The 16,387-nt window shown below is 39.6% G+C and overlaps 1 protein-coding gene across 9 annotated transcripts in view; it reads left to right on the top strand.

Moving 5' to 3' along the window:
- Positions 1-16,387, top strand: part of lrba (LPS-responsive vesicle trafficking, beach and anchor containing) — a 200,085-nt gene that overhangs the window by 46,256 nt on the left and 137,442 nt on the right. For all 9 annotated transcript variants that reach the window (XM_077523686.1, XM_077523683.1, XM_077523684.1 and 6 more), the window contains exons 30-33: positions 6,344-6,528; positions 7,915-7,999; positions 8,170-8,303; positions 11,093-11,154. In XM_077523686.1, the coding sequence (XP_077379812.1) occupies positions 6,344-6,528; positions 7,915-7,999; positions 8,170-8,303; positions 11,093-11,154 (466 nt within the window). The remainder of the gene's footprint in view (positions 1-6,343; positions 6,529-7,914; positions 8,000-8,169; positions 8,304-11,092; positions 11,155-16,387) is intronic.

Genomic DNA, 16,387 nt, shown 5'->3' on the forward strand with positions numbered 1-16,387 from the left:
TTGCATGTCATTGCAAGATGCATATTGCATGGGTCAATAATTGCAATAAAGAATTTAAAGCTTTGTTTAAAAAATATGACAAAAATTGCAGGGAGCTTCCAGGGTAAATTAAAAAAAAAACTAAAAAACAACCAAGTAAATGGTTCCCTAAAGTTTTTCTACAGTTAATATTTCTCCAAAACTTCAACATATTTTAAAAAAATTTCAATTACCGTATTTATTTAATTAAAAAATAAGTGTAGGAAGTTCCCGGTGTCAGTGTTATTTTTATTTTTATTTTTTTTATAAATGAAAAGCCCCCTCTATCTCATTAAACGAAAATGCATGCGGGTTTTTCGTCAGGGTTCATAAAAAGTTTCAAAAGATTTTCGCAGACTGAAAAAAATAGTCTGAATATGTTCGAACTGTGATTGCGGCAAGTGTGGACAGCCTACAAATTCTGTTTAAAACCGGCCTTCAGATTCATAAAAAGGCTGATGCTGATATTTGTCAAAATGCCAAATATCTGCGCCGATAATAATTGTTCTATCCCTCCTGTTTTTCCACTTTGCTCCCGTGTGTTGGTGGGCAAAAAAAAAAAAAAAAAAGCACTAGTTTCCTCACAGGACTGCATATGGCGATTCCTTTTCAAAGTTGACAGTTTCATACCTGACACAAGCTGCCGACCTTGAAGACATTTCTACGCGGTACCCCCCGGAGGATCCGGAGGAACATTTTGTAACAGAAACCCCTTTGAACCGAGGGATCGTGACTCTGTCCGCTATAAATGCTGGTAACCCTGGAGCGGGGCGAGGAGGGGAAAATGTCATGTGGCGAATCCGCAGACAGGCCCAGGTGAGAACGATGGTCCTGACCTTGGGTCTGTTTTACATTTAGACTTTGAGGATGAGTAAGAGACTCCTCCATGGGGGAGACCGGCAAAGTCGAGGTTCTCACATTTTGAAGAAAACGCCTCCTCCCCGCAGTCGGTCAGCGAGTCTAGCCCCCTCCCCCTCCCCGACTGTGGGAATTCCGCAGCATCTCGGTGATGATGGCGTGTCTTTATCTGAGGAATGCTTTGTCAGGTCTGCGGGTGCTCCTCATATCAGGGGGATTAGACTGGCTCCTGCCCGCTCAGCACGCCGGCCGCTTTTACAGGGAAGGACGTCGGGAGCGCTGGAAATGATAGACCAACAGCTCGGGGAGCCTCCACATGCTACGCACGCAAGCCCCCAGTTCGCAGCCAGACACCTTCAACAGGGGCTGGAAGAGGCTTAACATAAACAATCACGATAAGACAGATGTACTGGAGACGCTTGCAACTTAATGTGGAAATGAATATAGTACGACTTGCGAGAGAGACGCCATTTGAGGTTTTTGAGATATGAGCCGTCGCTTTTGGCTCGAGTTGTGAGCAACAATTTCAAACCAGACAAATAAAACCAAGAGAATTACAAAATCAAACAGTATCATTTAGAAAAGTCCACAATAACTTTTACAACCCAAAACTTCTCTGACCCTTTAAAGGCAAACTTTACTTATTTAGCCATTTTTGGCAGTCAAACATTAATATTTTGCCTATAATAAATTTGATATTTTCATTATTTTTCAAGTACAATTAGTACCTTTAAAAACACATTTTGCAACTTGCTCTCAATGAAAATGACATCACAAGGGCTCAGACAGGTAACCAATCACAGCTCAGCTTGTGAATGTCACATGACCAAACATAAAAAAACAGGCGGTCACTGAACAAATTAAACTTGTGAGCCAAGTCACCAATGTGTACTGAATTGTTATGAATTTTTCAGACAAAAATTTCACCCTGAAATGTCACTTGGAATCCGTTTTAAGATTACACCACATGACTTGGCCAAATTTGTGGCAAAATATACTAGAAAAAATTCCAGTCCTGGTTTTTGAGACGTTTAATACTTTATAGTAAAATTTGAACCTTTTTATACCTCTGGATTTTTTATTTTTTTTTATTTTTTATTTTTTTTTAATTCAATCATCTAATCTTGCACTACAAATTCTAAACTTGTTTTTTTTTTTTTACATTTCTAAATTACTAAATACTTATTAAACACATTGAAACATTAATTTGCACCACCAAAAAAAAATAAAAATTGAGCAATAAATTCTGATATGTATTAGAATTATTTTTTTAGACAGTTTTGTTACATTTGTGCAACCCCCCCCCCCCCCCCCAAAAAAAAAACAAACAAAAAACAAACAAAAAATCCAAAGTTTTCACAATTGCTGAAGCATTTTACTCTAAATAAATACAAAATGAGGAATTTGCTCGAACAATTTTTTACATTTTAACCTGGATTGGCTGGCAACTAGCTCAGGGTGTACCCTGCCCGAAGCCGGCTGGGATAGGCTTCAGCACCCCCACGACTCTTGTAAGGAGTAAGCGGTCAAGAAAATGGATGGATGAATAATAGATTTTAAGATCTAGCACCCCCTAGTAGCTAGTTTATTAGTGCAATTTAATTTTTATTAGGGATGTTTTGGCCTTCTATGTTCAAAATCTGCTAATTGTCAGATGAAAGGGAACCTAATTTGCTTGTGAAGCGATCAATGTGTGCTTGCATTAGCAAGTAAGTGCCGCAATATTGTTATTAGAGTTTGTAAGGTGGTTTATATGCATTGCTGTTATGTACAAAAGCACAATATTGCGTGTTTTTTAGTATGAGATCTTTTTTAAATATCGCCAACGCCCCCACAATATCGTGATAATTATTGTATCGTGACCTGCATATCGTGATATCGTATCGTTGGATGTTGTTACATCCCTAGCGCACTCTACCACTCATCATCTCCCATGTCCATCACTGCTGACATCTACCGCAAGTTCTCCTGCGACACGACAAGTTGACATTCTACACAGACGTGCTTACCAAAACACGCCACCTCTCTTCTCGTCCAGCCGTTGGATTTACGAGAGCGACGTAAGGGGGGGGAACAAGAAAATCCAGATAAAAACTGGGTGTGGGTCATAGGGTGAAGTATCCCCCTCCGATGCCCCCCTCCCCCAGCACCCCCTCGACTGATTTATTTACTAGCACAGACCCGGTGGATTTCTCCCATCCATTTCTCAGCCGTGCCCCTGTTATGACAGGCAGTCTGCAAATATTTGCTGACACGAACCAGAACCAAACAGTGTCATTGTACGAGCCGCTGATTTAGATCAGCAGAATGTGCGAGCGTTGGACGGCGGGGGGGATATACACGGGGCGCACTTGTTTGCATTCCTGCCGTGCGCCTACAGAAGACCCGTGTCCATCGTGGAGTGCTGTTAATGGAGGAAACTCGGCGTGTCAGAAACGAGCAGCGTAGGAATGACGGCAAGTTGAATTTCTCAAAATCGCTCTTCAAAAATGGGCGACTGTAAATGACTAATGTGTCGCAAAATGGAGGACTGTAAAAGATGGACCTGTTGCAAAAATGGAGGACAGTAACCATCGCTCTAAATAACGTAGTTTGCAAAATGGAGGACTGTCAATAATAAATCACACGTAGGACTGTAAAGAGCGGAATGTCATAAAATGTGTGACAAATGTGTCAAAAATTGAGTGTAAATAACAAATGTCTGCAATAACAAAAATGTTGCAAAATACAAGACTGTAACTAATATGCAACAGAATGGAGCACTGTAACATTTTGTAAAATCGAGGACTATATCACAAAAACGATTTCTGTAAAATAATTTAAAAAAACAATGAAAATGTTGTAAAATGTAGTTTCACATGTACATACGCAGATGCCCTCACTTTACCTCAAAATTGCAGAGCACATTCCATTCACGCATACATAACAGGTTAAAACATTACAATAATACGCACACGCACACACCTTGGGCCTCCTGCGTTGTGGCTGGCTGCCATTGCTGACGTCTGATTAATCGTCCAGGGCAGCTCACTCATGATAAGTGTGCCTAATGACCTGCTGAATAATTTACTGGTTCCTTTACAAGCAGATGGAAGGCTCCACATAAACACACATACTCTATTTATGCACTCTTTTGTGCTTATTATTATTATTATTATTTTAATTTATTTAAACAGTGTACGTTCTTATTCCCATCCTGATTGGGGCATCATCTGTTGTGGTTATCTGAACAGAAGCAAAAGTTTGAAGATAATGTCTGCGACCTACTTGTAGTCAGCAAATTGTTTGATACCAAAGTGTCACAAAATTGAGTTTTGTGAATAAAGGCATCAATCAGAAATATTCATATCATATTAACCATGACTGTAAATAATGGATATGTCGCTAAATGGATGACTGAAAATGTCACAAAATGAAGGACTCAAAATAATGGATGGATATGTCACAAAATGGACTATAAGTAACCAACGTCGCAAAATGGATGCCTGTAAATAAATAGTAAGACACAAAATGAAGAAGTCCAAATAACAAAATGGAGGACTGTAAATAACTGATGAGATAAACTGGAAAACTTGGCTCCCCTGGGTTAACTCGTGGTAAATTTGCTAGCCTGTGTACTATCTTTGTTACCGTCCGTGCTAACTTGACTAGTGTAAGTATAGTTTGTGCTATATTTGCTATCCTGTTTACTAAATTGGCTAGCTAATATATACTCTTGGGCTACTCATTCCTTACTAGTCTGCCAGTTAGCATGACTTAGTCTGTGTAAGCTTGCGTGATGCTCAGCTAACTGCGGGCAAACTTAGCTTGCGCGTGTAAACACCTTGGCTATATTTGCTAGCCTGTTTACTAAATTGTCTGGCTAGTATAAACTCTTGGGGTAGTCATTCCTTCCTAGTCTGCCAGCTAGCATGACTAGTCTGTGTAAATTTGTGTGATGCTCAGCTAACTGCGGACAAACTTAGCTTGCGCGTGTAAACACATTGGCTATATTTGCTAGCATGTGTTATAATTTTACAAGCCTGGTTAAAATCTCCAATAGCCTGCTTGGCCAGCCTGTGTATACTCTTGCGTTAAATTGGTTCCACTGTATTCTAACTCAGGTTGACTGGTTAAACTTGTGTACTGGATTTACTATTTACTACCCACTTTGCTAATCCGGCTAGCCAGGGTTAACTCATACGCGTCAGCTGCTTCAAGACAATGTCTTATAGCTTAGCCTTTGGTCTCTTTCTGCTATCCACTGCACTTAAACATGTGCATTGCATGTTTGACTGTACATCTGCAAGCATGCGCGTGTCAGCAGCAGTCAGTGATTAGGCTCTGCTTCCCCTGTGTCAGCACTGATAAGCAGGGCCAGCCTCCCCTTTGATATGGGCAGTGGTCTGTCAGAGCCCTGCTCCAGACTGACGACTTATCTGCAGCGTGCCGCCCGCTTCCCCGGCTGCCGTTTCAACCGCACTCGCTCAAACCAGATCACTTTACTCTCAACTGTAGGGATGCTTTTTTTAGGGGGGTAAAGTAGGTAGGTATCAGCAGCAAAAAAAAGAAAAAAGAAAAGCTGAACCAGTTAATCCCTTGATCCTCTGAAGCGATTCACATGAGATTAATTAAGTTTGTGCGACTTTTAAAGCCATTTTTTTTTGTTTTTTTTAACCAAAATGTTATTTGAGTTCCCATTTCTGTGCCTTTGCCAATGCAGAAAAAATAAAGAAAATATCAAATTTTCCTAAAAATTTAAAACAATGCGAGTTATGTAAATCTTGAAAATGTGATTTTCTACAAAAAAAATGGTTGAATTACAAATTTGGAACTCTACAATTATGCCAAAGAAAAAAAGTGTTTACGTTGTGACTTTTGTTTGATCTCATATCTAAAATGGGGCATCAATGCCACTATAAAAATTGTTGTAAAACGTGATTGAGTCAATGGCATTGAATAAATAAGATCCTAAATGCAATAAATAAATAAGCTAAAATGTTGTCACAGAAATCCTAAAAGTGTATAAACTTTCTGCTTGAACTAGACTGGAATGCTGAAAGGTGAATGCTAAGATGTGAATGGTTATGACATCAATTGAAAGATAAATTATGAAATGATAACCTCCTGGTTACTGGACAATGTACTTTACCAACTGTGCCACCAAGCAGTATCACCTGGTAATGATGATATGAAAGTGGGACTTAGAAAATGTTCAATGTCTCTGCCATTGAAAATGAATGGGGAAAACTTGATATTAAACATTAAATTGAGCAAATACTGCAAGTAATGTGGAATTAGACGATATATATATACCCCAGGAGGCGTCAATTTTTGTAGCTAGTTGAAATTTGAACAATGTAAATTGGAAGTATTATGTGGGAGTTTGGAGAATTAAAAAAATCACAATAACATATGTGGGAATGCTTCAGCTTTCCCACAATGAGCACAATTTTTGTATCGTGAATATTTGTGTTTTGTCACGCAGGAGTGTCGTCCTTGCGCCCAAGAAAGCAGGTGTGACGTCTCAGGTGCCGACCGCCTCTGCCGCCGTTGCCACTCCCGCTCCCGCTCCCGCTCCCGTTGCGCCCACCGTGCCCGCTGTGACGCCCGCTGATGGCGTGGCTGTGGTTTCGTCTGGAGATGCATCGCAGGCCAGCACCTCTGCAGACGGTCAGTAGATAACGCACACGCGCGCACGCATAGGGCGAGCAGGGTGCAGACTGGATTACTTGGCTTTACAACAAATCAATATTTATTCAACAATGCTGCGCTTTTGTGGGGCTTGTGTAGCATAATGTGCTTATCTAAGGCCTCAGTACACATAGCATTGCGACACTTGATCACACAAAGCTCAGGGATTCATCTTCAAATTATATTTAGAACATTTTTGAAAAACAGAATCGTATGAAAATGCTAATAGAAAGACAACTAGTAACTAAGACGGATGTTTTTTGGTGCCAAAAACCAGTAAATAGAATTATGTAAAATAAAAATATTAAATTCTCCATGAACTAGCTAAGTTCTCAAATATGAATCAAAATCGGTTGTGATATAATGAATAAACTGGTTTAAATTATAAATCAATGGATGATTTAATATTTTTCATTTTTAATAAACCATTTCTATTTAATCAGCTTTATATTACATTTCATTTTAGTATAAAACATTTTTTTTTAAATAAAAATATTAAATTGTCCATGAACTAGCTAAATTCTGATACATGAATCAAAATTGGTTGTGATAGCGGGTAATAAATTGGTTTAAATCAATGGCTGATTTAATATTTTTCATTTTAATAAAACATTTCTATTTAATTGGCTTTATATTACAATTCATTTGGCATAAAAACGATTTTCTTTGTTTTAAAAACTGACATTTTATTACAATGAATATTTGTATTATGAAATTATGATGAATTATACTTGTGCATGAAAAAAAAGCTTATTTTTGAATTTCCTTTATAAAATTTATAAAATCTTATGTATTTCAAATATTTGTAAATGTATTTATCATTTTTGTCTGGCTTGCATCATTTTTTCTTTGTCTTCACCATAAAGGGTACCATAGTACACAAATACCAATTAAAAGCAAAATCCAAATACATTTTATTTAGGTCAGTTTCCAAATTGTGCAATCTTATTTCCCGGCACAAGGGGCGGCTTGGGGTTGGGGTTGGGGGGAGCTCCTGCTAAGCGAGTGACAGTGAAACATTACCAGGCTCTAAGTATGTAATTTAGAGGCCTCCATCATGAAAAGCTCTGAATTGTAAATTGATAAGGAAGACGTATTGTGCCCGGAGTACATCATCCGCTATCTTAACCATAAAAATGATACTTGTACCCCCACTTGCCCTGCTCCTCCATAAATCGCACCCCTCCCCTCTCTTCCAGCATTTGAATGGAAGCCATTGTATGATTTCATAAGAGGCATGTTTCCACGCCGGTTTATGGCGCTTCGCTGGCCGTATAATGTATTGCCTTGAGTGTGTGTTTGCGTGCGTGTGCGTGTAAGTGTGAGTCCAGACTAATAACAGAGTTCTATGATTTCCCCCTGCAGCAGGCGGCCAGGTTCCAGCTAGCGCTAGCTTGCCATCTGTCCCCGCGCTCTCCCCTGTGACCCAGCACACAGCCCCCAATATGAGGTGATTCATCTTATTGTTTTTTTTCCCCCAACCCTTACACACACATTCATGTAAATACCTTTTTATATTGATTCAAGTGTTCACCATTAAAAAGAAACAAAAAAAACATGACCTTGAACTCGTCGCCTGACATTTTGCACCTCACGCCATCCCGATGATCATTTTTGTAGCATCTCTGAGCGTTTGGAGCATGCCCTGGAGAAGGCGGCCCCCCTCCTCAGAGAGATCTTTGTGGACTTTGCTCCGTTCCTCTCCCGGACCCTGTTGGGCAGTCACGGACAGGAGCTCCTCATCGAGGGCACCAGTGAGTATGATGATGCGTTCAAGGCGGCTGGGAATGTTGAGAATGTTTGACTGTTTTGGATGCATTCCGGACGTATGGCAACTGGGGGTGGGAACATCTGGGTACCTCACCATATGCGATACAAGGCTCACGATAATAATTGTCTCACGATATGACGATACCGCGATTATCGATATATTGGTCAGGTCATAAATCCACGATAATCTATGATAAAACTACTCAAGGAATATAAACTGTTTTTTCAATGACAAAATAGTTTATTTTTGTACCATCATTGAAACACAATATTAAAACTGGTGGCTTCTTCACAGTGAGTGTTATTTTTTTTATTTTTTAAATAACAAATACAAATGTCTTCTTAGCAGAGACCACCTTTTTTGAACAAATTTGTGTCTTTCTTAAAGGGATACTTGACTCATTGAGCCATTTTCAGCAGTAAATATTTTGTTCAGAATTACTTGTAATTGGATTACGTCATTATTTTTCATGTACAATTAATACTTTTAAAAACACATTTTTCTACTTGCTGTCCACTAAAGATGACATCACCTGTGTTGAGGAATTAGGTAACGACCAATCATGGCTCAGTTTTCTGACCAACCCCAGAAAACAGAACCATGATTGGTCGTTACCTACTTCCTCAGCACGGATGATGTCATCACCAGTCGACAACAAGTAGAAAAAATTCTTTTTAAAGGCATTAATTGTACATGAAAATAATGAAGTTATCCAATGAATTCTGAACAAAATATGAACTTTTCACTGCTGAAAATGGTTCAATGAGTCAAGTATACCTTAAAAAAAGTCAAAACATAAAATGTTTTAAAATGTTAAAAATGATACATTTATACATACATACATATACTTTTACAAACATACATACATATATACATATAAGATAAATTTTTCATAGAAATGTATGCAGAACTGAGTCAGTTGTTGGACAGATAAATGTCTTATACAAGTTAAAGTAAGCTCATGAGTCTTCTTCACCTGTCATTTCACCACTCACCACTCACCACTCTTATGAGGTGCTCCCCCTAGCGGTCCGCCAAGTAATGAACAATGGAGCCGTTATATAGTGGCTGTATATTAATTACAAATATCGCGATACCTGCGTAGGCGTATCGATAATCTGTCGGGAGGCAAAGTATCACGCTTTATCGTGATATCGACATATCGTCACACTCTGGAAACCCAAAAAATATGTCGGATGACAACTATAAACGTGTTTTTGATTGCTGGTTAAAAAACCAGCTCGACTGTTCGTGGTGGTTGGTCATTGTCATATGAGAGAGCATCTTGGTGAAGACTGGCAAATCGGATTCCAAAAAATTCGGGAACGCCACCTTCTGGTCGGTCGGGCTTCGTCCCTGCCGCTTAAGCTGCCTTTAACGCAGTAGTAGCGTGATGAGCCGGTAGCAGCCCTTGAAGGTTTCCAGGGGCCCGGGTCAGAGGCCAGGCCCCTAATAGCAGTGTTTGGGATGTCTGCTGCCACCAAACAAAATGGAAAGTTGATTGATAGTTGCAGGAGGGGGTCTTGGGGGGGGGGCGACCGTGTAGAAGGCAAGCAGGGGGAGGTGTGTGTTTGTACATGTCCGCGTCCCATCTCTTCGTCTGGGCTTTCGGACACTTCAAACGGGCCCCACGCTCGGCCATTAGGGATCAATAGGGGACATATGCCGGCCCAAGTTGTTCCTGTAATACAAAGCTCAAATATGTATTAGTTTACATTAGCAGCATGTTAGCTCATTAGTCACATCAATACTTGCAGATGGTACGATGTTAGCTAATACATTTTACAATTTTTTTTAAACTTGGTCTCTAAAGGTTGCACCATTTTATTTTTATTTATGGATTTATTTCATACCTGGTCACTTCAATTTTTTATTTTTATTTATTTTTTTATAATTTATTTGAACAGAAATTGATTTATTTATTTGTTTTTACCTAGCCTACAAAACATACCAGATGTTTGTTATTCATTTAAATATCTTTTTAAAAATCCTGGTCACTCCAAATAAATCTGCTTTATTAATGAATAAATGTATTTATTTATTTATTTATTTATTTATTTATTTTACGTGGTCTCACCCTTTTTCCACCACTTAATTTTTTAAAAGCTGATCACTCCAATTTATGGAATTTTATTTTTTGTTTATTATTCTAAAAGGGATACTTGACTCATTGAGACATTTTCAGCAGTAGAAAGTAAATATTTTGTCCAGAATGAATTTGATAACTCCATTATTTTCAATCATGGCTCAGTTTGCTGACCAATCCCATAAAACAGGTCAGCCATGATTGGCCGTTACCTACTTCCTCAGCACAGGTGATGTCATCATCGGTCGACAGCAACAGGAAAAAAAAAAAAGTTTTTAAAGGTATTAATGGTACATGAAAAATAATGAAGTTATCAAATTCATTCTGGGCAAATTATGAACTTTTCACTGCTGAACATTGTTCAATGAGTCATGGAACCATTTGACTTTCACACCGTAGCTTTTGTTTGCTTTGTTTTATCTTACAGTTTTTTTTTGTTTTGTTTTTAACTGTTTCCTCCAAATTTCTAATTGTTATCAATTTTCTCCATAGTCGACTGAAGAAAAACTATCAAATCTCCGTCAGTAATGCATAAATTCGTTGGAAATGAAACCCCAATCTGCTTGTACTGTTCCAAACCGTGATGGACTCGACTGTACTGCTCACTTGAACCATATGGCTGGTTAGAGGCATCCATTTTGTCAAATAACACCAATTTGCTGTCTTTTTGTATTTCCCGCCCCCAGGCCTGGTGTGCATGAAGTCCAGCAGTTCCGTGGTGGAGCTCGTCATGCTGCTGTGTTCACAGGCAAGTCTCGCGTCTTTATCTCCTCTCTCAGATGCCCTTTGCCGTAGTTTTGATTTATCTGCCTCACCTTGAGTGCACTAAATCCACCACCACAACAACAGAGTCAGGACTCGGGAGCCATCCAGTCACTTATCTCACCATTGCCGCTCTGGTCCCGTCCCCCCCAAAGATGACTGAGAAACCGGATCGAAGGCACCTACGCTTGCAGATATCGGCCGCACGGGTCAAGGGTGGGCGACCCGTCCACCTCCCCTTTGACCCCGGCCCCCGGTTCCCCTTGTGGGCCCGAACCGACGAGGAGGGATAATGTCGATTTGATAGTGCTTTGCATTGATTGGTCCTTTTCTCTTGGACGTTTCTGTTGCCAAGTTTATTTAGCCTGCCGCCACATTCATGAATACTAATTCCGGGATCATAAGCAGGCGTGGGCGGATCGATGACGGCCGGTGTCAATAGCGTCATTGCGGGATACCCGATTAGCATCACGCTACCGATGGGTGCTTTGTTACTGCTGTCAATCGGAATCCAATACGGCGATTGCCTACCATTTTGTTAATTGCGCTTTGCAGCGCTTAGCATATTTCCACAAATGGTTTGCAAGGGAATTTCACTACCCAAAACTGCAGCTGAGGGAAGCGTTAAACAATGCTGATAATATTAAACAATATGAAAATTGAAATTTAAAACTAAAATTAAAAAATATATAGTGGAGAACATAAACATGGACGAACACAACATTGTGGACCCGTTACGGTAGTCTTCACATGTACTTTATGTACTTTATATCTGGCAATATTTCACGCTTGCTGCTGTTTTGGTTAGCAACATATGTCAAGTAGACTACGCAATTTATTACCATTCTACTTCTTTTTCCCCTCTAAAAGTGATCTTGTGCAAAGACACTCTTTGAAATATTGCTTACGTGCTTGTGTGCTGTTTTTAGTTAGCAAAAGAGGTCAAATTTCACACTTGCTGCTGTATTGGTTAGCAGCAGACGTCAAATAGGTCCACAGTTTATTACAGTTGTTTTTGTTTTTTTTTCCTCCCTAAAAGTGATCAGACACACTGAGATGTTGTTTACATGCTTTGGTGCTGCTTTTTTAGTTAGCGGCAGAGGTCAAATCTGTGCATACATATTAGCGTTACCGCCATTTTTTTTTCCTTATGTGAGTTTGAGGGTTTTTTTTGGCTTGCAAAACAGTTAAAATAGGACATTCAAACAATTAACTTATTAGTCAATTAACTGAAATGGTTAACATCTACTGAGAAAGGGAGGGACCTATTTAAAGGAGGTTTCAAAATCTTACACTCATTTAAGAATACTATGTGGTTACTGGATTATGTGTAAGGTGCTGCTGTTTTTGTTAGCAGCACTCAACGATGGTGTCTCCGAACTCTAATAATTAGTTATTTTGTTATGGATGTATTTGAGGGTGGTGTTTGTGTTTTTTCAGTGTACCCAGCAGATCATTGATGTGTATTCGACCCGCAGGGGGGGGGTCACCAGTTTATGAAGGTTGCACTTTTCGAGGTTCCGAACGGTGCACCCCAATGAAGTATTTAAGAATTTGCCGTCACGCAGCATGAGAAGAGACAACCAGGTTTTTAATTATGACTTATAGTAGCTTATCTTAGTGTTCCAACTTGCGTAAAAATTCGGGATCAATTGCGTACAACGACTGAGGCTTAGATTTATTTATTTTAGGAAATGCAGCGTATTTATTTTCAAGCCACAAGGACGGCTGATAATAACGGTTTGTTTTTCTCGATTTACTGCGCAGTAATCCAAAAACCACATCTGATTAATGACGCATCAGCACACTTTCCTTTTCTTATTTTATCAGCTTTAATTCGCCAAATAAATGGTACCTGCCAGCTGGCTTTACGCCGTCTCGCTCTTTTTAACCCCTTCCCCGCGTCGTCGGCCGCGTACAACGGCGGAGAGTACGGCGCGATAGAGGAGAGAATGACAGCTTCTAATGCTGCTATTTGTCATATCTGTCAGAATGTTGTTTAATGGTAATCTAATCAAAGGCGGAATCTGTGTGATTGTTCCAGCCAGACCCGACTGCTTCACCCCCTCACAACCCCCACTTTGGTCCCCGAGTCTGGCTATGCTCCTTTTCAGCCAAGCCATCCCCACCTAATCTACACACACACACGCACACACTATTTTTTTTTTTTTTTTTTCAGGGAACCACTGGGATTGGCTAGCGCAGTGTTGATTGCTTCCATAAATCATCTGGGCCAAATTCTTTCACAGCTAATGCAAATGTAATTTTATTGTGAGCAAGAAAAAAGGGAAACGCAGGGACAGACTTTCCTCTGGGCTAAATTACTGCATGTAATCATTTGCGTGTGTTTGTTCTCCTGCGTGTGATTGATGATGTCATTTAGCCGGCCCCTCCCTCACGTCCCTCCCAGCGCAGGAAGTGCCCATTCCTCGCACAGGAAGCGCACAAGCGGCCATCTTGAGTGGATTTGGGATAGTGGTGGTGGTGGTGGGGTGGGGGGGATGTTTTTGATTGATTTCCAAGCCCACCTCATCGTTGATACAATCTCACTCTTTCTGTGTGAAATTTTAATTAATTTCCCGTGCGTCGAGATGGAGTGGGGCCAGGGTGAAGGGTCAGGAGGCAAGGGACTCCAGAGCAGCTTTTAATCAGGGACCCCCGAGAGAGTCGCATGGGCCCGCCGCATCGTCGCACTATTGAGGAGGCGATGGTAAACCGCTCTTTGATGGCCGCTTCTTTTCTAAGCAGCGACAACAGGCCTTCCAATTAAAGGCCCATTTTGAGCAGACATGAACTGTTTGGGTGGCATCTTGATATTGATTACGACGGACTGCTGCATATACAAACTGAAGATGAATGGCTCCTTACTGTACAGTAGTTCCAAAGAAGTAGCATGTCGACTGCAGTGAATGCACCGCATTTTTGCTGTTCGGCATTCAGACCAAATTGGAAAACTTGCTTCTCGGGATATTTTGTGGGTCAACTTGTGAGGCATTCCATTGCAGACTACCAGATGTGTATTTTCCCCGCAAGAACTTTTCTGCAAAATTTGGCATGTCAAACTAGATTGTCATGTTCTTCCAGCACACAATGAGGACATTTTTAATTGTGGGAATGCTGAAGCATTCCCACATATGTTACTGCGATTTTTATTCTCCACACTTTTTTGCCGTGTAACAACTGTCACATAATATTTCCAATTTACACTGTTCAAATTTCAACTAGCTTCAAAAACTGACGCCTCCCGGGGTATATATCATCTGACTCCACATTACTTACAATATCTGCACAATTTAATGTTTTCCCCATTCATTTTCAATGGGACAGACATTGAACTTTTTCTAAGTACACTTTCCACGTCCACTTCCATACATATAACTTTTCATTACCAGGTGACTGATACTGCTCGGTGGCACAGTTGGTAAAGTACATTGTCCAGTAACCAGGAGGTCATAATTTCATAATATATGAATTTACTTCATAAGCATTTCACATTCATTCAAGTCTTAGCATTCAGCTTTTAGCATTCAGCTTTCAGCATTCCCACGCAATTTCTCCAGGAATTGCACTTACTCTAGTTGTGAAACTGTCTGATACAGGAGTGCTCAAGTTTCCTTTCAATAAATCAAAGGTGCACTTATTAATTTTGGTCAGATCATGTGATACTGTAATATTCGAACCAAAATGTACTTTTTCTTCAAACAACAAAATTACAAAGTGAAATAAAATGTCGTTTACATTTACTGGTGATGCCAAGGGTGTCAGAGATTGTTATTTGAAGTATAACTTACTTACCTGGACAGTTTGACTTTCTCCCAATCTTTTCCACATTTACTCCCATCTCACTGTTTAACGGCTCAATTTCTTTAAACCTTCGAGTTAAATAAATAATGTCCCACGTAAGAGGGGAAGCGTTCGTCCCGCTTCAGTCCGGCGTTGATATGAGAAATCATCTCATCGGTTACCGGACTGGTCAAGTGTGTGCGCGCAGAAGGCCATAAATCTCCCCAGTAGCTGCATTTGTGTCCTGTAGATCAGCCATTATTGTCCGGCCCTCTTGTCAGCCCATCCATCCTTCAGCCATTTATCAGAAATGAATCGTGAACATGAGTGGGAAGGAAGGAAGTAATAGGCAAGGCAATGTAGCGGAGGGCCAGATTGCGCCGTGTCCACCCTTTGAGTACTTGTTAGTTGTGTGGGTTTTGTATGATTCATCAAAAACTTAGTCACATTTGACTTGTTCATTGACAATACTTGACAAATGCTACAAAAATGAAATAAACACGACGACGAGGAGAAAATTATTCCCACCTAAAAAAGCATTTTGCTTGGTTCACAATCAACTAAAAAATATAATGTAATATATAATAGATGACGTAAAGAATATTATCATTGATATTGTAGCAAAATACAAATGAAAGTGAAAATGGTAATTTACCGATTCTTAAATAAAAGACAATACAATAAAAAGATAATGGAACATATTATATCCAAATTTGTCAAGAAAAGAAAAAAAGCCCTACTCACGTTGCAGCGTACGAAATACGGCTGTATAAGACCCGACGCAAGTGCAACTAAGACACGTCTGCCTGTCATGGTGAATGATGATATTACAACATAAAACTATACAGTAGACACCTGCCGAATAGCTAAAATCCGTGTATAATTGACGACAATTGAAATGCATTGTCGGTTCTTTTTTTTTTTGTACATCCCCAAAAATTCTTCAAATAACGCTGATACGCCTACAATGTGCATTTCCTACAAAAAATGGGGGTTGCCAAACTAAAACAACATATATATAATACATAAATCAGAATAGGCCCCACTGTAGTGATAAAACCTTTTTTTTTTTTAAACAAATTTTAGAGCTTGCCCATCACTGATATAGGATATGACATGAATTAAAATAAAATACAAATAATAAACACTATGTAAAATATTGTACCATAATATAATAAATTCAAAAAAATAATAATGTACTTGGAATATAATTCAAACACAACTAAGTGCCCACAAACCTCTCCATAGCTACAGCAGCAAGTAAGACTTGACTTACTTGCATTGACTACACTTAGTAGAATGCATTGTGTTATTTTACATCCATTTCCCTTTGGTTGTCTAAAAAGGATCAAAATATCTATAAATAACTAACAATTAGCGGTGACCACTGGTTCACATAATCCCCCAGTAATCCACTTAGGGCACATTATCATTTG

Source organism: Festucalex cinctus, chromosome 6 (genome assembly GCF_051991245.1).
Source record: "Festucalex cinctus isolate MCC-2025b chromosome 6, RoL_Fcin_1.0, whole genome shotgun sequence".
Taxonomy (NCBI): Eukaryota; Metazoa; Chordata; class Actinopteri; order Syngnathiformes; family Syngnathidae; genus Festucalex; species Festucalex cinctus.